We start from the raw sequence: 21944 nt of genomic DNA, 5'->3' as shown, positions 1-21944 counted from the left end.
AATCTGTTCACTTCTCGTTCTCGGTGTCAGGGACCACAGGAGTTCATGCAGACTCCACCACGGCTAGCCCTGGAACCTCAGCCATCCCAGCCAGCACCCCTGAAAGCAGCAAACCAGGTAAGTAAAGGGAGAGATCAGGGACAGCACAGGGATAAAACGGGGGGTGTGGATCTATCCTGTTCTGTTTATTTGGCAGCATTGTGAAGAAAGAAAAGGAATTTTTAAGAAACAGGAGTTAGGAAGCCCAGTTATTGACCACCAGTATTTAATCTTGTATAATCACTGCAATCCCTGACTGTGGTATGGGCCATGTAGATTCCAAGACTCCTGCCCCAGTCTGTGAGTCTGAAGTGGGGTTGGGGTCATGGTTTACAATCCTGGCTACAAATTACTATCAATCAGAAAAAAATTTGAAAATATATGCTGAAGAGTCCTTCACAGACTAATTGAATCTAGATCTGTGGAAGAAGGAACTAGGCATCAGTATTTCTTTAAAAGCCTTATGTCTCCAATGTACTGCCTGGAGTGAGAAAAACTAGGCTCCAATACTTGAATGTTAAATAAGTAAGTAATAAACAGATTTATCTACACAAAACAAGTAAATGAACGTGCTTAGGGGTGCTAACTTTAGTATGAGATTTTTATGATCAGTTTTTAGAAAGAGTGTGCCATATTTGGAAATGGAGAAATGTAAACAAGAGATGTTTTGAGAGCAGAGATTGTCACAATCTGTTCTGCTTAATCATAATAGATATGCATTGTTTATTTGAAAGGGAATACTGGGCCATCAGTTGGTGAAATAGCTAGAGCCCCACACAGTGAAGTGACACAATTTAAAGGCACAGCAGGGGGCAGGGGTTATCATTTGAAGGCTGTGACTTTGTCTAGAAGGACAGTCTTTCACCAGAACCCTGCTCATTTTATTTGGTATTAATCCAATGTCATCCAGAAAAAAAATAGGAAGAATGGTATATAAATAACTAATATTTTCAAGAAAATTTCTATTTTATGGCTTTTCCAAATCTTCGCTTCAAAAGAGGTATAGTACTTAGTTATCACAATAATGGATGTGTTTTCCCAATACTGTGGTTACCAGGTAGCAAAGGACAGCCTGCTGGAATACCACTCGGTCTGGCCAGATGTTCACGGCTAGAACATCTTGCTCTGGTCCCAGCCCACCTGGGAACTCAGCAGGCCAGGCCCACCCTCCACTAGTCACTTTCATGGCGGTTGCATCACAAGCGTACTTGGGAACTCAGATTCTTATAGGTTTAAGTGGATTTAGCCATGGCTATAATTTTAGGGCAAAAGAACAGGGATAGTTTATTTATTTATTTATTTATTTATTTATTTATTTATTTTTATTGTTGGGGATTCATTGAGGGTACAATAAGCCAGGTTACTCTGATTGCAATTGTTAGGTAAAGTCCCTCTTGCAATCATGTGAACAGGGATAGTTTAAATCCTAGTCCCTCCTCATTTCCCCTCCAAAGAAACTCTGAATTTTTTCAAAGAATACTTTCAGCATAACTCTGTGTAGACTAGATTGCTAGAAAAACAAAAACAAAACCAGAGAATGCCAAGTGAATTTGAATTTCACACAAAGAAGGAATCATTTTTAGCATAAGTATATTCCACGCAATAAGTAGAACATAGTATTTGCTGTATATCTGGGAGTCGCATTTAACTGGGTGTCCTGTAGTTTTTATTTGCTGATTTTGTAAACCTTTTTTCAGACTGAGCACTGTTGTTCTTTTCAATTAGGAACAACTGGAGCGGGGAATGCAGCCACCACTGTAGCTGCTGGTGAGAACTATTCTGGAGCACCAGGTAGGAAAAGAGGCATAATCAGAATAAATACAGACAGTAGAAGCATAATTTAATTACTTACAATTGTGTCAGAAACAGTGTTTCCTGGAGACTTTAATTATAATTACCTATGTAATGTCAAAACTGTGGAAGATCAGAAATAAATCAAGTAATATTTGCTGTGTGTGCTTTGTCATACTGGATACTGGAGACAACATAAAAGAGCAGTTAGAGTGAGGACATGCCTCTCATAGAACTTCATTTCTGTGCAAAAGAAATTAAAGTTTATAATACAAACAAGCCCCAAACAAGGCAAAGCAGAAGATAATCAAAGTCCAGAAATTGTTTAATGACAGATTTTAGAGTAGGAACTTGACAGGCAATTCTAGCAAGGTGACTGGTTAGTTGGAGTTGAAAACATGATAATTATTTTATTTAAAAAAAATGTATTGTGATCAGTGTACAGTGAGCTATACCTATATGCTTAACTTGAAGAAAAATTCAAACTACAAGTGAGCTGAAGGAAATTTTAGCCATCTATTCAATCTCAGGGGGAATAAAAAGCCATCATCTTTCAGGTGTTAGGGAAGTAGGTTTGAAAACAAACTACTTCCCAAATCTAGAAACCTTCCCCACAAAGATAGCAGAGAATAAAAAATGGGATTATTATTGAATGGGCATTAAACCAGAATGGGACACACATCGCAGACAGTCTGCTAAGAGGGAGCAAAATGAGAAACAAATCTCAGTCTTTTATACGTCCGAGTAGATACAACTCACTACATACATTTTCTGAGTACAAACAATAATACTCCTCAAGTGAGAGGACTTCATAGCATCATTTATTACATCATTTATTGACCTCTGGAAAGGAAGCAGGTGGAGTGAAGTATTCACAGATGAATCAGTGGAATATCTTTCTTATCTAATCTCTTAAATATTGTGTCCCTATTGTAAATATCGAATGACCGGGTTAAATATTCAAATACATCAAAAATGCTTTATCACTAGCAGAGTATATTTAGTTAGTCATGGTATCAACATGTTCCTTAATCAACATGTTAATTTGTGCTTATGCTCGAGAATCAGGTAGCAGTAAGCTCAAGGAACCAATGGAAGAGCTACTTAAAAAATAGAAAAGGAGGCAGGAAAATGATGGAAAATTACATAAATTACAATCTACAGATATCCCCGTCTATAAACCATAATGATCAATGAAGAGTCCATACCTGGAGTGTTTAGGGGGGCAGAGAAGACCAGCACTCCAAAGACTGGTAAAGATGGCTCTGGGGCTCAGAGGGGAGCTGAGATTTGGGTAAGGGCACCCTAGAAGAGAGAGGGAGAAAGAGGTCCTAATAGTGGTCGGACCCATTGTTCAATCAACTCGAGTTCAGCCCCAGGAGGAAAGGCCCCCAACACTAATGGAAAATACTGGAAGATCTAGGACCTGGCCGGTAGGAGCAATGGAGAATGTGGAGTTGAAAGAAAGAGTAGAGGAGAGTGTGTGGAAGGAGACCTGAAAGTCTCAGAAGGCACCACCCACAGCCAGAAAAGAGGGAGGCATTTTGAAAGGTAGAGGAATCCTTGGAGTGTGGGTGTCCAAGGAAAAAGAAGTGTATAAAGACAAGAGTCTCAATTAAACAGGATAATAATTAAGAATCAGAAGATGAAGAAAAGGTGCCACTTATGAAAGAGACTTGCTTTGCTATAGGAACATAGAGGGAGCCCTTGATCTGAGAAATCTAGGAAGCCACATAAAAGCCTCCCTGCACAGGAAACCCCAGTGGAAAAAGAAAAAGAATGCCTGGACATAGCTATTCTTTTGTGCAAATTTTTTCAGAACAAATATGTAGTAATGGCAAGCAAATTCAAAAAATTCAGTCATGAAGCAGAGGAATACTAAAACATACATCAACATAAATTTAAAATAACTAAAATAATTGCAACTAGAAAAAGACACCAATAATTATAAATTTAAAAAATCGGTAAAAATATATAAGCAGCAGGACGGTATTAAATTGAAAATGATGAAAACTCAAAAGATAAATTGAAGGAAAAGAAAAATTATCTCAAAGAATAAAGATCGAGGATCAAGATGCTTGACATAGAATAGAAAATAAATAAAACTAAAAGTTCAGCAAGGGGATTAGAGGATAGAGCTGAGAAGAGACTCCCTACCCAACATTGCAGACACTTTCAAAAAAGGTAAAAATGGGTCACAGAAGGACACAGTTATAGGAAATAGATAAAAATATCCAACATATGTATTATTGCAGCTTTATGGAGAAGACAAAAAAAGGAACAGAACTAATATTTAAAATTGTGAATCAGAAAATAGTTTCTGTAATTAAAAAAAAAGATCTAAATCTACATATTCAAAAGACCTACCATATACTTGGAAGAATTAATACTGAAAAGTCAATTCTGCAACTTATTTTTAAAAACTGTTGAACTTGGTTAATTCATAGGTAACAGTAAGCCAAATAAATTATTTTAAACTTTGCTACTATTTAACATGTTTTGCAGTTATTAATAAATTGGTATTAGTCATTAGAAGCATAAAATTTGAAATAGAATATGTTGTTATTCCTATCTACAGGTGATATAATAGTATACCTGCAAAACACTAGAATCAATGGAAAAAACGCAAACAGTAAGAGCTTTTAACAAGGCACGAATCTGTAAAAATTGTCTTTATTAATACAAACAATAACAAGTTAAAATTGGTATTAGAAGACAAAACTCTAATTTGTAAAAACAACAACAATAAAAAAATTCCTAGAAATAATCCTACAAAAGAGCAAAACTTACAGAAGGAAAACTTTAACACTTCTTAACGACACACAAGTGTTTTTGGCCAAATGGAAAAGCATATTGTGTCAGGGTCCCAAAGAATCTCGTAAGTTTTGCGATTTGCTAGGACTCTCCAGCCTTGGTATATAGTCACACTTACAAAAAGCACAATGAGCAAAGTCTGAATAAAACTAGAATAATAGAAGATGTGAATTGAAGTCCACAGAAAAAGAACTATAAATAGTTCTTAATCTTTTAGTTCTAAAAATATTATCAACTTTGCACATAAGAAGAATGCAAATTAAAACTACACTAAGATATCATTTCTCACTTTTTAGATTGGCAGAAATCCAAAAGTTTGACATCAGCCCTGTTGACAGGTCTGGAAAGACACAGGTGGTATTCTGTATAGCTGGTGGGAGCACAAAATGTTACAGCCCCATGGAAGGCAACTTGGCAAAACTTAACAGAATTACAGATTCACTTACCCTTTGACCCAGAAATCCCACTCAGCGCTCTACCCTGAAGTTACACAACCAAACACAAATTAACATAGGTATAAGCTTTGATACTGGCCTTGTTTCCAGGAGAAAAAGCTTGGTAACAACTCAAATTTCCAATCAAAGAAAACAGATTGAACAAAACACACTACAAAGTAGCACTAGGCCATCCTAATAAAAGGCTGAGGAAGATGCTTATGTAATGACCTAGGGTTATCTCCAGAATTTATTAAAAGAAAAAAAGAAAGCAGTGGAATCATACATGTGATTTTGTATCTTTATGACGAAAGAGGGTGTGTATATATGTGTGCATATTTTCTACATGTATGTATGTTTTGTAAGGGTACATATTATATATGCATGCAAATATATTATTTACATGTAAATGCATATAAATTATTTGTGTATATATTATGTGCATATGTATTTGCATATAAATATATATGCAAAAACATGGAATATAAGTTAAAAATTTACCACAATAGCTACTTATAGGATACAAAACAGAACACGAGGACTTTGAGGTCTCTGTATATTGTTTTAAATAGAGTTTTGGCTTTTGAAAAGTGAAAATGTATGTATTAAAAAAACCACACAATTAAATCAAAATAAAAATACCCAACAATAAAATCAAAAACAAACCAAAACAAGTAAACTTAATTAAATGTCATATTACAGGCTCGGCACCAGCCACACGCACAGGGGCTGGTGGTTTAGAACCCAGCCTGGGCCTGCTAAACAACTATGTCAACAATGACAAAAAAAAAAAAAATAGCTGGGTGTTGTGGTGGGCACTTGTAGTCCCAGCTACTTGGGAGACTGAGGCAAGAGAATCACTTAAGCCCAGGAGTTTGAGGTTGCCACAGCACTCTACCAAGGGTGACATAGCGAGACTCTGTCTCAAAAGTAAATAAATAATTAATAAATAAATAAATGAAACTCACATTATAGTCAAATGGTGAAAATAATTATTTCACATGATTAGACTATACATGCTTAGTGTCTATATATATATATTCATAAATTTTTTCTGGTACTTTTTTTTTTTTTTATTGTTTGGGACTCATCGAGGGTACAAAGATTTAGGTTACACTGATTTCATTTGTTAGATAAAGTTCCTCTTATTATTGTGTCCTACCCCCAAGAGGTGTGCTATACACTGTGACCCTCCATACCTCTCCTTTCTCCCCTATCCCTGCTCCCTCATTCCCCTACCCTCCCTTGTATAGTGTCAGATATTTTAAGGACAACAGGATTGCTATGAAATCTTAAACTTCATCAATTTTATTCTTAGTAGTTATATTAGTGTTCTTACTTTGAAATGATTTTTATATATTAGAAAGCAATATGAATTATATCAGAAACCAAGCTTTTAAATGTAAGAGAAAAGAGAAACAAACGTTAAATAATTAAAATATGTCCCTGTCATGTTCCATTTGAGTTGGAAGTATTAATATGAACTCATGACACATATATGACATATAAATATAAACATACATTTAGATTTTATGCATGTGTTTATAACATATAGAAACATATATATACACACTCTGATCATCGAAATAGTCTAAAAGCAATGGCACCTTGATAGCCATGAACAACTCCTATCACCCAGTTTGGACTCCTAAATTTCTGTGTTCACTGTTGCTTCGCGAAATGACTAATTGCAAGTCTGGGGCAGGGAAAATACACAGTCAGCTTGGGACTTCTTGAGTCAGAAAACAAGGAAGCATTCAGAGACTAAGGTAGATCAGCCAAAATGACAAGGTCGCCAAACTGCAGGAGCTCCCGTTGACCAAATCTGGGAAATCTCAGGCAGCAAAAAAATGACTACTGTGATCGAAACACATTGATAATATTAAGATATACATGCCTCAGTGGAAATTGATAAAGAGAAACAACAAAAACGACAATGGGTTTGATAATGATGGAGATAGCTATTTTGCCAATTTCTCACTCTGAAAATTGGCAAATAAAAGGGAAAAATTAAGCAATTATCAAGTATTTTTATTAAATACTATGGATCAAGATATCGAAAAAGTTTCAGTTGATAGGGGAAGTCTCTCTTTTTAAAGAAAACTGCCAACAATACATGTTGAAAAAAATGTAATTAGAAAAAATCAGTTTTACAACCCTGAGTGAAATAGGCAAGGGACATACATAAATTCTGAAAATACTAGGTGAAAAGTTGACTAGGACCTGGTATTTGCCCGATGCCAAAGTATCACGCAATAAACTTGCTTAACTTTGCTAATTGCAAAGGGGAAAAATACTTTACACAGGAGAGATCCAACTGTCACCACTTAAACCTCGTGATCAAATGTAGCTTCACTGATAGTGGGAACTTGATGTTATGCATCACTTTTTGCAATACATCACCTAGAATGTATTCCTGCCCCAAATGTTGACCCTGAATCTAGTCTTATATTTTTCTTTAGATTTTCTAAATTTGGCCAATCTAATTTTGGCCCTTCCATGTTAATTAACTAATTCTTTTATTCTCTGATATCCTACAAACTGGAAATGCATATTAAGAGTTTAACTGCAATACAAAAAGCTTATTCTCTTCAATGTTATAAATTAGAATTTCTGCTAGAAGAAATGGAAAACTTACATTTTTAATAGGCTCACCAGGTGATTCTTATACACATTAATGTTTAAGAATTCATACAACATTGCTGAGCAGATAATATATTCATGATGAAGTATGTGGACCTGGTAGTTGAGTGAAGTTGGGAAACAATTGTAATATTTCAGGTAAGAGGAGAAAGGCATTAATTAGGATGGTAAAAGTAGTCATAGAAACAGTACTAATCATTGAGTTTAGTTTAAGCTTTATCATATTAATTATTTTTTTTTAACCTGAACAACTGGAATATCAGATAAATCAACTACACTGGCAGGAAGAAGCACTGGGATGCCAGACAGTGAGTTGGAGTGGGATTAGGTGCCCAGTAAGTGGCTAAATAATCACAGAGGCCTATTCATTCAAATCAATTGCATTGGTCAAAAGTAAAGTTATGGAAATACTCAAAGGAATAAATGATGAGAATGTCTAGGAATACTTAATGTTTTCCTGATTTCTTAGAAATTTTAGCAATTAATGTAATTCCTGTTGCTTTTGTGCAATGGAAGGGTCAGCAGATGCTACCACGGGAGCAGTCAGGGGGAACACAGCTGGGACAGCAAACATGGGGATCACTGATCCTGGAAACCCAGCATATGAGAGAAGCACATCTTAGTATTAGACCAATGGTCAAACACAGAGGTCTTATATATAATTATTACAAGAGCAAGTGAGTTTTAAAAATAGAAGTTAATTACAAGAGAAATGATCGAGGAAAATTCTCGCAGTAATAAAATAATTTTAACAATCAACTTTTGGTTGGGCGCAATGGCTCCTGTGTGTAATCCTAGCATTCTGGGAGCACAGTGCAGAATAATTTCTTGATCCTGGGAGTTCAAGACCAGTCAGGGCAATAATAAGACCCTCTCTCTACAAAAAATTAAAAAAAAAAAAAAATTAGCCCAGGTTGGTGGTACATGCCTGTAGTCTCAGTTACTTGAGGTTGAGGCAAGGAGTATTGTTTGATTTACCGCTTCAGAGAAGTTTTTCTTCAAGTCCCTTGCCCAGCCTGCAATGGGATCACTTGTTCTTTTCTTGCTTATATGTTTGAGTTCTCTGTGGATTCTGGTTATTAAACCTTTGTTGGAGACATAACCTGCAAATACCTTTTCCCATTCTGAGGACTGTCTGCTTGCTTTATTTACTGTGTTCTTGGCTGTGCAGAAGCTTTTTACTTACAATGCATGAATTCTATGGTGTATGTATTAACACCTCAATAAAGCTGTTTAAGAAACAAACAAAAAAAAAGGAGTATTGCTTGAGCCTAGGAGTTGGAGGTTGCTGTGAGCTATGATGACACCACTGCACTCTAGCCTGGGCAACAGAGTGAGATTCTGTCTCAAAACAAAACAAGACAAGACAAAACGAATCTTCTTCCACAAAGCACCTGTAGCATAGCAACAATTTATAGGCAGAACCTCATTATTTTTAAAACTGGATATAACTAAAAGAGCAGATGAAAAAAAAAAAAAAAAAGATCAGATGCAGCAACTACTTTAGCTTCAGGTGAAGTCACATTTGGAGGATCGTTCATATTTGAAATCATAGCTAATTAGCAGAAATGTAAGCTTCTAGGTCAAAATTTGATTTAACAAAAGAGATTGGGAAGAATTTAGTGGCTGTGAATTAATGCAAACACTTATATTTTGTATAAAACAATACTTATTGAGAGGTTAGTATTATGTTATATACCAGAGATACCAGAAGATGGTCCTGTTATTGTAAAGCTTAGAATTTTTAAAGGAAAGTAATATTTAAACACATGACAAAGGCAAGAAGTATGTAATACAGCTATGGAAAATGGTACAGATGAGAGAAGAATTTAATCTGGAGTGACAACCTCTAGGCCATTTTAGGAAGAGGCACATTCAGTGTCAAGGGCATATAGAAATTTCATGTTTAAAATAAAGATTGTGACATTGTAACTAGCGTATTTTCAGATTTAAATCTGTATACCTTTTCTGAGCAAGAAGTCCTGATGTCATTGAACTGAGTAAACTTCAGGTCACAGTGACTGAATAAAAGCCAGTTCCTTAAGCTGTTTGTTTTTTGTTTTTTGTTTTTTTTTTGTCTCTGAAAAAAATCTCAGGAAGCGTCACACCTGTGATATCACCTGGAACAACTTCAGGAGCTGGAGGAAGCAGCACGTTCGGGAAACCTAGCATCAGAACCACAAGTCCTGGAAACTCAGGCAAGTCTGTACATGAGTCTTTACTAGGTCTCAGCCAGGCCTTCTTCACCAGGGTGTGGCCTAATGGTCAAGCTATATAATGGGTATAAGATTTCAGAACAAAGAGGAAACAAACACAGGGAAGATTCCCTTCATGCCCTATTCTTTAGGGCACAGTAAGGACCAGGGTATTTGCAGCACTGACATTGAACCACTGCCATTGATAACTAGGTACCTGGAGTTTCTGGTGTCTCAGCTGCCAGTACCCTGTGAATGAAAACACCCATGCAGCCTCAGCTCACCAAACATTTGTGTCTCATAACTCTTGTTTCAAAGGACTGAGGATATAGATTAAAATAAAATAAATAAATTGATTGATAAATACTTCTTTGAACATAAAGAACACCACACACACACACACACACACACACTTACTCACAAAATTTTGCCTGAAAAATGTAATTGGTAGAATAAAATAATACCATTCTTATATCTTGTTTTTTACTGGACATATTGAGTACAACTTAATTGATAAAATAAAGATAGAAACAGTCATTAATCATTGTATAATATTATTTGGGAGTCATCTTAATCTATTTAACAAAAATAAAAATGATAATCAGACAAAAGTATACCAAGTATAAAATGTACACTGTTCTCACATATATTAAATTACTTGAATCTTATGACCTCCCTGAGCAGTTGACATTGGGTTAGTAATATTCACACTTTATATATGAAAAATCAGTGTGTTAATCCAAAAGTCACAGGATGAATATGTGGTGGAACTAGGACAGGGTGTAGATTGTTGATGCCTTGCCTAGTCATTCTTTATCACTAGTCAGGTCACCAACATGGTGAATTTCTGTCAAAGCTAGAGAAAGATCTTTTTGCCTGGGCTATTTTTATTTATGATTGTACACCCAATGCCTAGCTCATTTTCTGTTTTGAGTACTTGATAAATATCTGTTGGATATGTGCTGAGTAAGTAAATAAGTGAATAGTAGCTCCCAGTCTGGGAAAGGACGAAGAGATTCTATTCTCACCAGTGAGGTAAAATATAGGCCACATGGAAGAGAACATTCTGGAAGGATTAAAGATGTGAGGAGAGAGTGAACTCTTTTCTGCTATACCCAAACAGTAGAACTTTGCTACTTTATGCAGTTTTATGTCTCTGTAAATCTAAGATTTCCATCTTCATCTCTTCTCTTAGTGGAATTCTTGATATTAGGATCTCAGAACTAGAGCATTCTCAGTAATACTGGATCTCCCTTCATGCTCACACCTGTTCTGCTAGTCTTCCACATATTAGTAAATAGTATCATCACTGACTCAGTTCACTCACGTAAACTTATCCTTGATTTCTCTCTTCTTTTCTTGTGGTACTTCTCACATCTAAATGAGGCCTGTCAATGCTATATCCAAAACATATCCCAACCCCATCCAAAGTTCTGAGTCTCCTTTTATCAAGCCACTCATGAACTATCAGAACTATTGAGATAGCCTCATAAAGGATCTTCCCACTTCTATTATGAACCACTTGCCATATGTATTCCACAGAGTGGAGAGTGGGATTTTAAATATATATATAAATCCTATGCTATCACTCTTCATCTTAAAATGATATCCCACTGCATTTAGAAAAGTACTCAGCCTCTCTTCTCTGATTCATAATACTTTGCCCACTTCCAAGTATCTGAACTCAATTTGTAATATTCTCTCCCTCACCACCTATGATCCAGGTACACTCAACTCCCAACTCTGGTTTTCTAGCAAGTGTAGCTCAATGAGCCTAATGGCCTTTATACTGGCTGTTCTCATTGCCCAGAATGCCATTCCTCTAGAACTTCATCCGTTGGTTGCTTCCTGTTATCAGACCTCAAAAGAAATAACATATCCTCAGAGAATTCTTTTATAAGTGGGAAATTTAGAACAGAATATTCCAGTTGCTCAGTATTACCTGACTTTATGTTAGTGCTTTGAAGCTTTTCTTATTTGGGAATTAGACTTATTGTTTGGTTAATTATTTCTTCAGAGGTCTACCTATCTATTCTCCAACTAGAATGCTCTATGGGAACAGAAAACTCTACTTATTCTTTGTGTGCATTAATTTCTACTTTACAAAACGGAAAAGTAATATTACATGCTTCATAGAATGATTATGATGATAAAATGAGATAATACTATAAGTTACTGAAAACATCTTTGACAAATAATAGGCAGTTAATAAATAATTGTTAAAAATGAAGAAAGAAGTTAATCTGGGCAGAAAGAAAAGTTTGAATAAGGTGCCAGCTATTGGGATAAAAAGGTATGAAAGCTATAGTGGAGAATGAAAGGAGTGTAAGTTCTCAAAGTTAATCAAGGACCAAGATAGCTATTAACATACTTCTACTTTTACCCTGTGTTTCTGACAGGGACAAATGGATCGTCAGCTGGAGAGACAGGAACAACTACGCCATCAACTAAAGTGACAGGGAATTATGGACAATCATCTAGAGTGACAGGAACAACCAGATTATCATCTAAAGATTCAGGGACTATGGAAACACAAGATGTAGGTTCGGGAACAATTAGACCATCATCTGGATTGACAGTGACATCAGAACAATTATCAGGAGTCACAGGGACAATTGCGCCATCAGTTGGTGAATCAAAGACAACAAGACCATCAGCTGAAGGATCAACGCTTGAATCATCCTCTATGGAAATAGGTACAACTAAACCAAAAGCTGAGGAGTCAGGAACAACTGGTGAATCACCTGGAGGATCAGAGAAAACAGTACCATCACTAGAAGAGACAGGGACAACTAGGCCATCATTTGCAGTGACAGATATAAGTGACCCATCAGGAGGATCACATAAAACCTCTGGAAGGCCATCAGCTGGAGTGACAGAGATAACATGGTCATCATCAGGAAAATCAGGGACAACTGGACCATTCAATGGAGTTACAGGTTCAAGTGGACTTTCAGATAGAGTGTCAGCGACAACAGCACAATCAGGGAAAGAGGCAGGAACAAGTGGAACTCAGCCTGGAGTGACAGGGTCACCTAGAAACTCTGCTGGAGTGACAAGGACAACTAAACAATCAGGGCAAGAGGCCAGAACCAGTGGAGCACAGTCTGGAGAGACAGGATCCCCTGGTTTCTCAGGTGGTGTGACAGAGACAACTATAGAGTTAGGGAAAGGGACCAGGACGACGAGAGCACAGCCTGAAGTGACAGGTTCCCCTGGTGTCTCAGGTGGTGTGACAGGGACAACTGTAGGGTCAGGGAAAGGGACAGGGACTAGTGGAACACAGTTGGGAGAGACAGGTGCCCCTGGTGTCTCAGCTGGTGTGACAGGAATAACTGTAGAGTTAGGGAAAGGGACAGGGACCAGTGGAGCACAGCCTAGAGAGACAGGCTCCCCTGGTGTCTCAGCTGGTGTGACAAGAACAACTGTCAGGTCAGGGAAAGGCACAGGGACCAGTGGAGCACACCCTGGAGTGACAGGTTCCCCTGGTGTTTCAGCTGGTGTGACAGGGACAACTGTAGAGTCAGAGAAGGATACAGGGACAAGTGGAGCACAGCCTGGAGTGACAGGTTCCCCTGGTGTCTCAGCTGGTATGAGAGGGACAACTGTAGAGTCAGGGAAAGGGACAGGGACCAGTGGAACACAGGCTGAAGTGACAGGTTCCCATGTTGTCTCCGGTGGTGTGACAAGGACAACTGTAGGGTCAGAGAAAGGGACTGGGACCAGTGGAGCACAGCCTGGAGAGACAGTTTTCCCTGTTGTCTCCGGTGGGGTAACAGGGACAACTGTAGGGTCAGGGAAAGTGACAGGGACCAGTGGAACACAGCCTAGAGAGACAGAATCCCCTGGTGTCTCAGCTGGTGTGACAGGGACAACTGTAGAGTCAGGGAAAGCGACAGGGACTAGTGGAACACAGGCTGAAGTGACAGGTTCCCCTATTGTCCCCGGTGGTGTGACAGGGACAACTGTAGAGTCAGAGAAAAGGACTGGGACCAGTGGAGCACAGTCTAGAGTGACAGGTTCTCCTGGTGTCTCAGCTGGTATGACAGGGACAACTGTAGAGTCAGGGAAAGGGACCAGTGGAGTATTGCCTAGAGAGACAGGTTCCCCTGTTGTCCCCAGTGGTGTGACAGGGACAACTGTAGAGTCAGAGAAAGGGACTGGGACCAGTGGAGATCAGCCTGGAGAGACAGGTTCCCCTGGTGTCTCAGCTAGTGTGACAGGGACAACTTTAGAGTCAGGGACAGGGACCAGAGGAGCTCAGCCTGGAGAGACAGGTTCCCCTGGTGTCTCAGCTGGTGTGACAGGGACAACTGTAGAGTCAGGGACAGGGACCAGTGGAGATCAGCCTGGAGAGACAGGTTCCCCTGGTGTCTCAGCTGGTGTGACAGGGACAACTGTAGAGTCAGGGAAAGGCACAGGGACTAGTGGAGCACAGCTGGGAGAGACAGGTCCCCGTGGAGTCTCTGCTGGTGTGACAGAAATAACTGTAGAGTCCGGGAGAGGGACAGGGACTAGTGGATCACAGCCTGGAGTGACAGGTTCCCCTGGTGTCTCAGGTAGTGTGACAGGGACAACTGTAGTGTCAGAAATAGGGACAGGGACCAGTGGAGCACAGCCTGGAGGGACAGGTTACCCTGGTGTCTCAGGTAGTGTGACAGGGACAACTGTAGAGTTAGGCAAAGGGACTGGGACCAGTGGAGCACAGCCTGGAGTGACAGGTTCTCCTGGTGTCTCAGGGACAACTGTAGAGTCAGGAAAATGGACCGGGACCACTGGAGCACAGCGTGAAGTAACAGGTTCCCCTGGTGTCTCAGCTGGTGTGACAGGGACAACTGTGGGGTCAGGGAAAGGCACAGGGACCAGTGGAGCACAGACTAGAGTGACAGGTTCCACAGGTATCTCAGCTGTTGTGACAGGGACAACTGTCAGATCAGAGAAAGGCACAGGGACCAGTGTAGCACAGCCTGGAGAGACAGGTTCCACAGGTATCTCAGGTCGTGTAACAAGGACAAATGTAGAGTCAGGGAAAGGCACAGGGACCAGTGGAGCACAGACTAGAGTGACTACTTCCCCTGGTGTCTCAGCTGGTGTGACAGGGACCAGTGGAGCACAGCCTGGAGAGACAGGTTCCCCTGGTGTCTCAGCTGGTGTGACAGGGACCAGTGGAGCACAGCCTGGAGAGACAGGTTCCCCTGCTGTCTCAGGTCGTGTAACAGGGACAACTATAGAGTCAAGGAAAGGGACAGGGACCAGTGGAACACAGCCTGGAGAGACAGGTTCCCCTGGTGTCTCAGCTGGTGTGACAGGGACAACTGTAGAGTCAGGGAAAGGGACAGGGACCAGTAGAGCACAGCCTGGAGAGACAGGTTCCCCTGGTGTCTCAGCTGGTGTGACAGGGACCAGTGGAGCACAGCCTGGAGAGACAGGTTCCCCTGCTGTCTCAGGTCTTGTAACAAGGACAACTGTAGAGTCCGGGAAAGGGACAGGGACCAGTGGAACACAGCCTGGAGAGACAGGTTCCCCTGGTGTCTCAGCTGGTGTGACAGGGACCAGTGGAGCACAGCCTGGAGAGACAGGTTCCCCTGGTGTCTCAGCTGGTGTGACAGGGACAACTGTAGAGTCAGGGAAAGGGACAGGGACAAGTGGAGCACAGCCTGCAGAGACAGGTTCTCCTGGTGTCTCAGCTGGTGTGACAGGGACAACTGTAGTGTCCAGAAAAGGGACTAAAAACAGTGGAGCACAGCCTGAAGAGACAGGTTCCCCTGGTGTCTCAGGTCGTGTAACAGGGACAACTGTAGAGTCAACGAAAGGGACAGGAACCAGTGGAACACAGGCTGAACTGACAGGTTCCCCTGTTCTCCCCAGCAGTGTGACAGGAACAACTGTAGGGTCAGAAAAAGGAACTGGGACCACTGGAGCGCAGCCTGGAGAGGCAGTATTCCCTGTTGTCTCCAGTGGTATGACAGGGACAACTTTAGAGTCAGGGAAAGGGACAGGGACCAGTGGAGCACAGCCTGGAGAGACAGGTTCCCCTGGTGTTTCAGGTGGTGTGACAGGGACAACCGTACGGTCAGGGAAAGGGACAGGGACCAGTGGAACACAGGCTGAAGTGACAGGTTCTCCTGTTCTCCCCGCTGGTGTGACAGGGACAACTCTAGGGTCAGAGAAAGGGACTGGGACCAGTGGAGCACAGCCTGAAGAGACAGTTTTCCCTTTTGTCTCCAGTGGTCTGACCAGGACAACTGTAGGGTCAGGGAAAGGGACAGGGACAAGTGGAACACAGCCTGGAGTGACAGGTTCCCCTGGTGTCTCAGCTGGTGTGACAGGGACAACCGTAGAGTCAGGGAAAGCGACACGCACCAGTGGAACACAGGCTGAAGTGAAAGGTTCCCCTGGTGTGTCAGGTGGTGTGACAGGGACAACTGTAGGGTCAGAGAAAGGGACTGGGACCACTGGAGCACAGCCTGGAGAGACAGGTTCCCCTGGTTTCTCAGGTCATGTAACAGGGACAACTGTAGAGTCAGGAAAATGGACAGGGACCAGTGGAAAACTGCCTGGAGAGACTGGTTCCCCTGGAGTCTCAGCTGGTGTGACAGGGACAACTGTAGAGTTAGGAAAAGGCACAGGGACCAGTAGAGCTCAGCCTGGAGAGACAGGTTCCACTGGTTTCTCAGGTGGTGTGACAAGGACAACTGTAGAGTCAGGGAAAGGCACAGGGACCAGTTTAGGAAAGCCTGGAGTGACAGTTTCCCCTGGTGTCTCAGCTGGTGTGACAGGGACAACTGTAGAGTCAGGGAAAGGGACAGGGACCAGTAGAGCTCAGCCTGGAGAGACAGGTTCCCCTGGTGTCTCAGGTGGTGTGACAAGGACAACTGTAGAGTCAGGGAAAGGTACAGGGACCAGTATAGCACAGCCTGCAGTGACAGTTTCCCCTGGTGTCTCAGCTGGTGTGACAGGGACAACTGTAGAGTCAGGGAAAGGGACAGGGACCAGTAGAGCACAGCCTGGAGAGACAGGTTCCCCTGGTGTCTCAGCTGGTGTGACAGGGACAACTGTAGAGTCAGAGAAAGAGACAGGAACCAGTAGAGCACAGCCTGGAGAGACAGGTTCCCCTGGTGTCTCAGTTGGTGTGACAGGGACCAGTGGAGCACAGCCTGGAAAGACAGGTTCCCCTGGTGTCTCAGCTGGTGTGACAGGGACAACTGTGGAGTCAGGGAAAGGCACAGGGACCAGTGTAGCACAGCCTGGAGTGACAGGTTCCCCTGGTGTCTCAGCTGCTGTGACAGGGACAACTGTGGAGTCAGGGAAAGTTACAGGGACCAGTGGAGCAGAGCCTGGAGAGACAGGTTCTCCTGGTGTCTCAGCTGGTGTGACAGGGACAACTGTAAGGTCATGGAAAGGGACAGTGACCAGTGGAACACAGCCTGGAGTGACAGGTTCCCCTGGTCTCTCAGCTGGTGTGACAGGGACAACCGTAGAGTCAGGGAAAGTGACAGGGACCAGTGGAACACAGGCTGAAGTGAAAGGTTCCCCTGGTGTGTCAGGTGGTGTGACAGGGACAACTGTAGGGTCAGAAAAAGGGACTGGGACCACTGGAGCACAGCCTGGAGAGACAGGTTCCCCTGGTTTCTCAGGTCATGTAACAGGGACAACTGTAGAGTCAGGAAAATGGACAGGGACCAGTGGAAGACTGCCTGGAGAGACTGGTTCCCCTGGAGTCTCAGCTGGTGTGACAGGGACAACTGTAGAGTCAGGAAAAGGCACAGGGACCAGTAGAGCTCAGCCTGGAGAGACAAGTTCCACTGGTTTCTCAGGTGGTGTGACAAGGACAACTGTAGAGTTGGGGAAAGGCACAGGGACAAGTGTAGGAAAGCCTGGAGTGACAGGTTCCCCTGGTGTCTCAGCTGGTGTGACAGGGACAACTGTAGAGTCAGGGAAAGGGACAGGGATCAGTGGAGCACATCCTGGAGAGACAGGTTCCCCTGGTGTCTCAGCTGGTGTGACAGGGACAACTGTAGAGTCAGGGAAAGAGACAGGAACCAGTAGAGCACAGCCTGGAGAGACAGGTTCCCCTGGTGTCTCAGTTGGTGTGACAGGGACCAGTGGAGCACAGCCTGGAGAGACAGGTTCCCCTGGTGTCTCAGCTGGTGTGACAGGGACAACTGTGGAGTCAGCGAAAGGCACAGGGACCAGTGTAGCACAGCCTGGAGTGACAGGTTCCCCTGGTGTCTCAGCTGCTGTGACAGGCACAACTGTAGAGTCAGGGAAAGGGACAGGGACCAGTGGAGCACAGCCTGGAGAGACAGGTTCCCCTGGTGTCTCAGCTGGTGTGACAGGGACAACTGTGGCATCAGGGAAAGGCACAGGGACCAGTGTAGCACAGCCTGGCGTGACAGGTTCCCCTGGTGTCTCAGCTGGTGTGACAGGGACAACTGTAGAGTCAGGGAAAGGGACAGGAACCAGTAGAGCACAGCCTGGAGAGACAGGTTCCCCTGGTGTCTCAGCTGGTGTGACAGGGACCAGTGGAGCACAGCCTGGAGAGACAGGTTCCCCTGGTGTCTCAGCTGGTGTGACAGGGACAACTGTAGAGTCAGGTAAAGGGACAGGGACCAGTGGAGCTCAGCCTGGAGAGACAGGTTCCCCTGGTGTCTCAGCTGGTGTGACAGGGACAACTGTAGAGTCAGGTAAAGGGACAGGGACCAGTGGAGCTCAGCCTGGAGAGACAGGTTCCCCTGGTGTCTCAGCTGGTGTGACAGGGACAACTGTAGAGTCAGGGAAAGGGACAGGGATCAGTGGAGCACATCCTGGAGAGACAGGTTCCCCTGGTGTCTCAGCTGGTGTGACAGGGACAACTGTAGAGTCAGGGAAAGAGACAGGAACCAGTAGAGCACAGCCTGGAGTGACAGGTTCCCCTGGTGTCTCAGTTGGTGTGACAGGGACCAGTGTAGCACAGCCTGGAGAGACAGGTTCCCCTGGTGTCTCAGCTGGTGTGACAGGGACAACTGTAGAGTCAGGGAAAGGGACAGGGATCAGTGGAGCACATCCTGGAGAGACAGGTTCCCCTGGTGTCTCAGCTGGTGTGACAGGGACAACTGTAGAGTCAGGGAAAGAGACAGGAACCAGTAGAGCACAGCCTGGAGTGACAGGTTCCCCTGGTGTCTCAGTTGGTGTGACAGGGACCAGTGGAGCACAGCCTGGAGAGACAGGTTCCCCTGGTGTCTCAGCTGGTGTGACAGGGACAACTGTAGAGTCAGGGAAAGGGACAGGGATCAGTGGAGCACATCCTGGAGAGACAGGTTCCCCTAGTGTCTCAGCTGGTGTGACAGGGACAACTGTAGAGTCAGGGAAAGAGACAGGAACCAGTAGAGCACAGCCTGGAGAGACAGGTTCCCCTGGTGTCTCAGCTGGTGTGACAGGGACAACTGTGGAGTCAGGGAAAGGCACAGGGACCAGTGTAGCACAGCCTGGAGTGACAGGTTCCCCTGGTGTCTCAGCTGCTGTGACAGGCACAACTGTAGAGTCAGGGAAAGGGACAGGAACCAGTAGAGCACAGCCTGGAGAGACAGGTTCCCCTGGTGTCTCAGTTGGTGTGAAAGGGACCAGTGGAGCACAGCCTGGAGAGACAGGTTCCCCTGGTGTCTCAGCTGGTGTGACAGGGACAACTGTGGCATCAGGGAAAGGCACAGGGACCAGTGTAGCACAGCCTGGAGTGACAGGTTCCCCTGGTGTCTCAGCTGGTGTGACAGGGACAACTGTAGAGTCAGGGAAAGGGACAGGAACCAGTAGAGCACAGCCTGGAGAGACAGGTTCCCCTGGTGTCTCAGCTGGTGTGAAAGGGACCAGTGGAGCACAGCCTGGAGAGACAGGTTCCCCTGGTGTCTCAGCTGGTGTGACAGGGACAACTGTAGAGTCAGGTAAAGGGACAGGGACCAGTGGAGCTCAGCCTGGAGAGACAGGTTCCCCTGGTGTCTCAGCTGGTGTGACAGGGACAACTGTAGAGTCAGGGAAAGGGACAGGAACCAGTAGAGCACAGCCTGGAGAGACAGGTTCCCCTGGTGTCTCAGCTGGTGTGACAGGGACAACTGTAGAGTCAGGTAAAGGGACAGGGACCAGTGGAGCTCAGCCTGGAGAGACAGGTTCCCCTGGTGTCTCAGCTGGTGTGACAGGGACAACTGTAGAGTCAGGGAAAGGGACAGGGACCAGTGGAGCTCAGCCTGGAGAGACAGGTTCCCCTGGTGTCTCAGCTGGTGTGACAGGGACAACTGTAGAGTCAGGGAAAGGGACAGGGACCAGTGGAGCTCAGCCTGGAGAGACAGGTTCCCCTGGTGTCTCAGCTGGTGTGACAGGGACAACTGTAGAGTCAGGGAAAGGGACAGGAACCAGTAGAGCACAGCCTGGAGAGACAAGTTCCCCTGGTGTCTCAGTTGGTGTGACAGGGACCAGTGGAGCACAGCCTGGAGAGACAGGTTCCCCTGGTGTCTCAGCTGGTGTGACAGGGACAACTGTGGAGTCAGGGAAAGGCACAGGGACCAGTGTAGCACAGCCTGGAGTGACAAGTTCCCCTGGTGTCTCAGCTGCTGTGACAGGGACAACTGTGGAGTCAGGGAAAGGCACAGGGACCAATGGAGCACATCTTGGAGAGACAGGTTCCCCTGGTGTTTCAGCTGGTGTGACAGGGACAACTGTAGAGTTAGGGAAAGGGACAGGGATCAGTGGAGCACATCCTGGAGAGACAGGTTCCCCTGGTGTCTCAGCTGGTCTGACAGGGTCAGGGAAATTTTCAGGGACCAGTGGAGCACAGCCTGGAGAGACAGGTTCTCCTGGTGTCTCAGCTGGTGTGACAGGGACAACTATAAGGTCAGGGAAAGGGACAGTGACCAGTGGAACACAGCCTGGAGTGACAGGTTCCCCTGGTCTCTCAGCTGGTATGACAGGGACAACCGTAGAGTCAGGGAAAGGGACAGGGACCAGTGGAACACCGGCTGAAGTAACAGGTTCCCCTGTTTTCTCCAGGGGTGTGACAGGGACAACTGTAGGGTCAGAGAAAGGGACAGGGAACAGTGGAGCACAGCCTGGAGAGACAGTTTTCCTGGTTGTCTCAAGTGGTCTGACCAGGACAACTGTAGATTCAGGGAAAGATACTGGGACCGGTGGAACACAGCCTGGAGAGACAGGTTCCCCTGGTGTCTCAGGTCATGTAACAGGGACAACTGTAGAGTCAGGAAAAGGGACAGGGACCAGTGGAGCTCAGCCTGGAGAGACAGGTTCCCCTGGTGTCTCAGATGGTGTGACATGGACAACTATAGAGTCAGGGAAAGGCACAGGGACCAGTGTAGCACAGCCCGGAGTGACAGTTTCCCCTGGTGTCTCAGCCGGTGTGACAGGGACAACTGTAGAGTCAGGGAAAGGGACAGGGACCAGTGGCGCTCAGCCTGGAGAGACAGGTTCCCCTGCTGTCTCGGGTCACGTAACAGGGACAACTGTAGAGTCAGGGAAAGGGACAGGAACTAGTGGAACACAGCCTGGAGAGACAGGTTCCCCTGGTGTCTCAGCTGGTGTGACAGGGACAACTGTAGAGTCAGGGAAAGGGACAGGGACCAGTGGAGTACTGCCTAGAGAGACAGGTTCCCCTCTTGTCCCCGGTGGTGTGACAAGGACAACTGTAGAGTCAGAGAAAGGGACATGGACTAGTGTAGCACAGTCTGGAGAGACAGGTTCCCCTGGTGTCTCAGGTCTTGTAACAAGGACAACTGTAGAGTCAGGGAAAGGGACTGGGACCAGTATAACACAGCCTGGAGAGACAGGTTCCCCTGGTGTCTCAGGTGGTGTGACAAGGACAACTGTAGAGTCAGGGAAAGGCACAGGGACCAGTGTAGCACAGCCTGGAGTGACAGGTTCCCCTGGTGTCTCAGCTGCTGTGACAGGGACAACTGTAGAGTTTGGGAAAGGGACAGGGACCAGTGGAGCTCAGCCTGGAGAGACAGGTTCTCCTGGTGTCTCAGCTGGTGTGACAGGGACCAGTGGA

The 21944-nt window shown here is 44.4% G+C and overlaps 1 protein-coding gene across 1 annotated transcript in view; it reads left to right on the top strand.

The window, feature by feature from the left end:
- Positions 1 to 21944, top strand: part of MUC19 (mucin 19, oligomeric) — a 157878-nt gene that overhangs the window by 84395 nt on the left and 51539 nt on the right. The window contains 6 exon segments of the mRNA XM_053556581.1: positions 31 to 117; positions 1765 to 1830; positions 8238 to 8333; positions 9818 to 9919; positions 12316 to 15006; positions 15526 to 21938. Coding sequence (XP_053412556.1) covers positions 31 to 117; positions 1765 to 1830; positions 8238 to 8333; positions 9818 to 9919; positions 12316 to 15006; positions 15526 to 21938 — 9455 coding nt within the window.

The sequence above is a fragment of the Nycticebus coucang genome, chromosome 12 (genome assembly GCF_027406575.1).
Source record: "Nycticebus coucang isolate mNycCou1 chromosome 12, mNycCou1.pri, whole genome shotgun sequence".
NCBI classification, from domain to species: domain Eukaryota; kingdom Metazoa; phylum Chordata; class Mammalia; order Primates; family Lorisidae; genus Nycticebus; species Nycticebus coucang.
The sequence above is the reverse complement of the archived record's forward strand: the minus strand, read 5'-3'. Positions and strand labels throughout refer to the sequence as shown.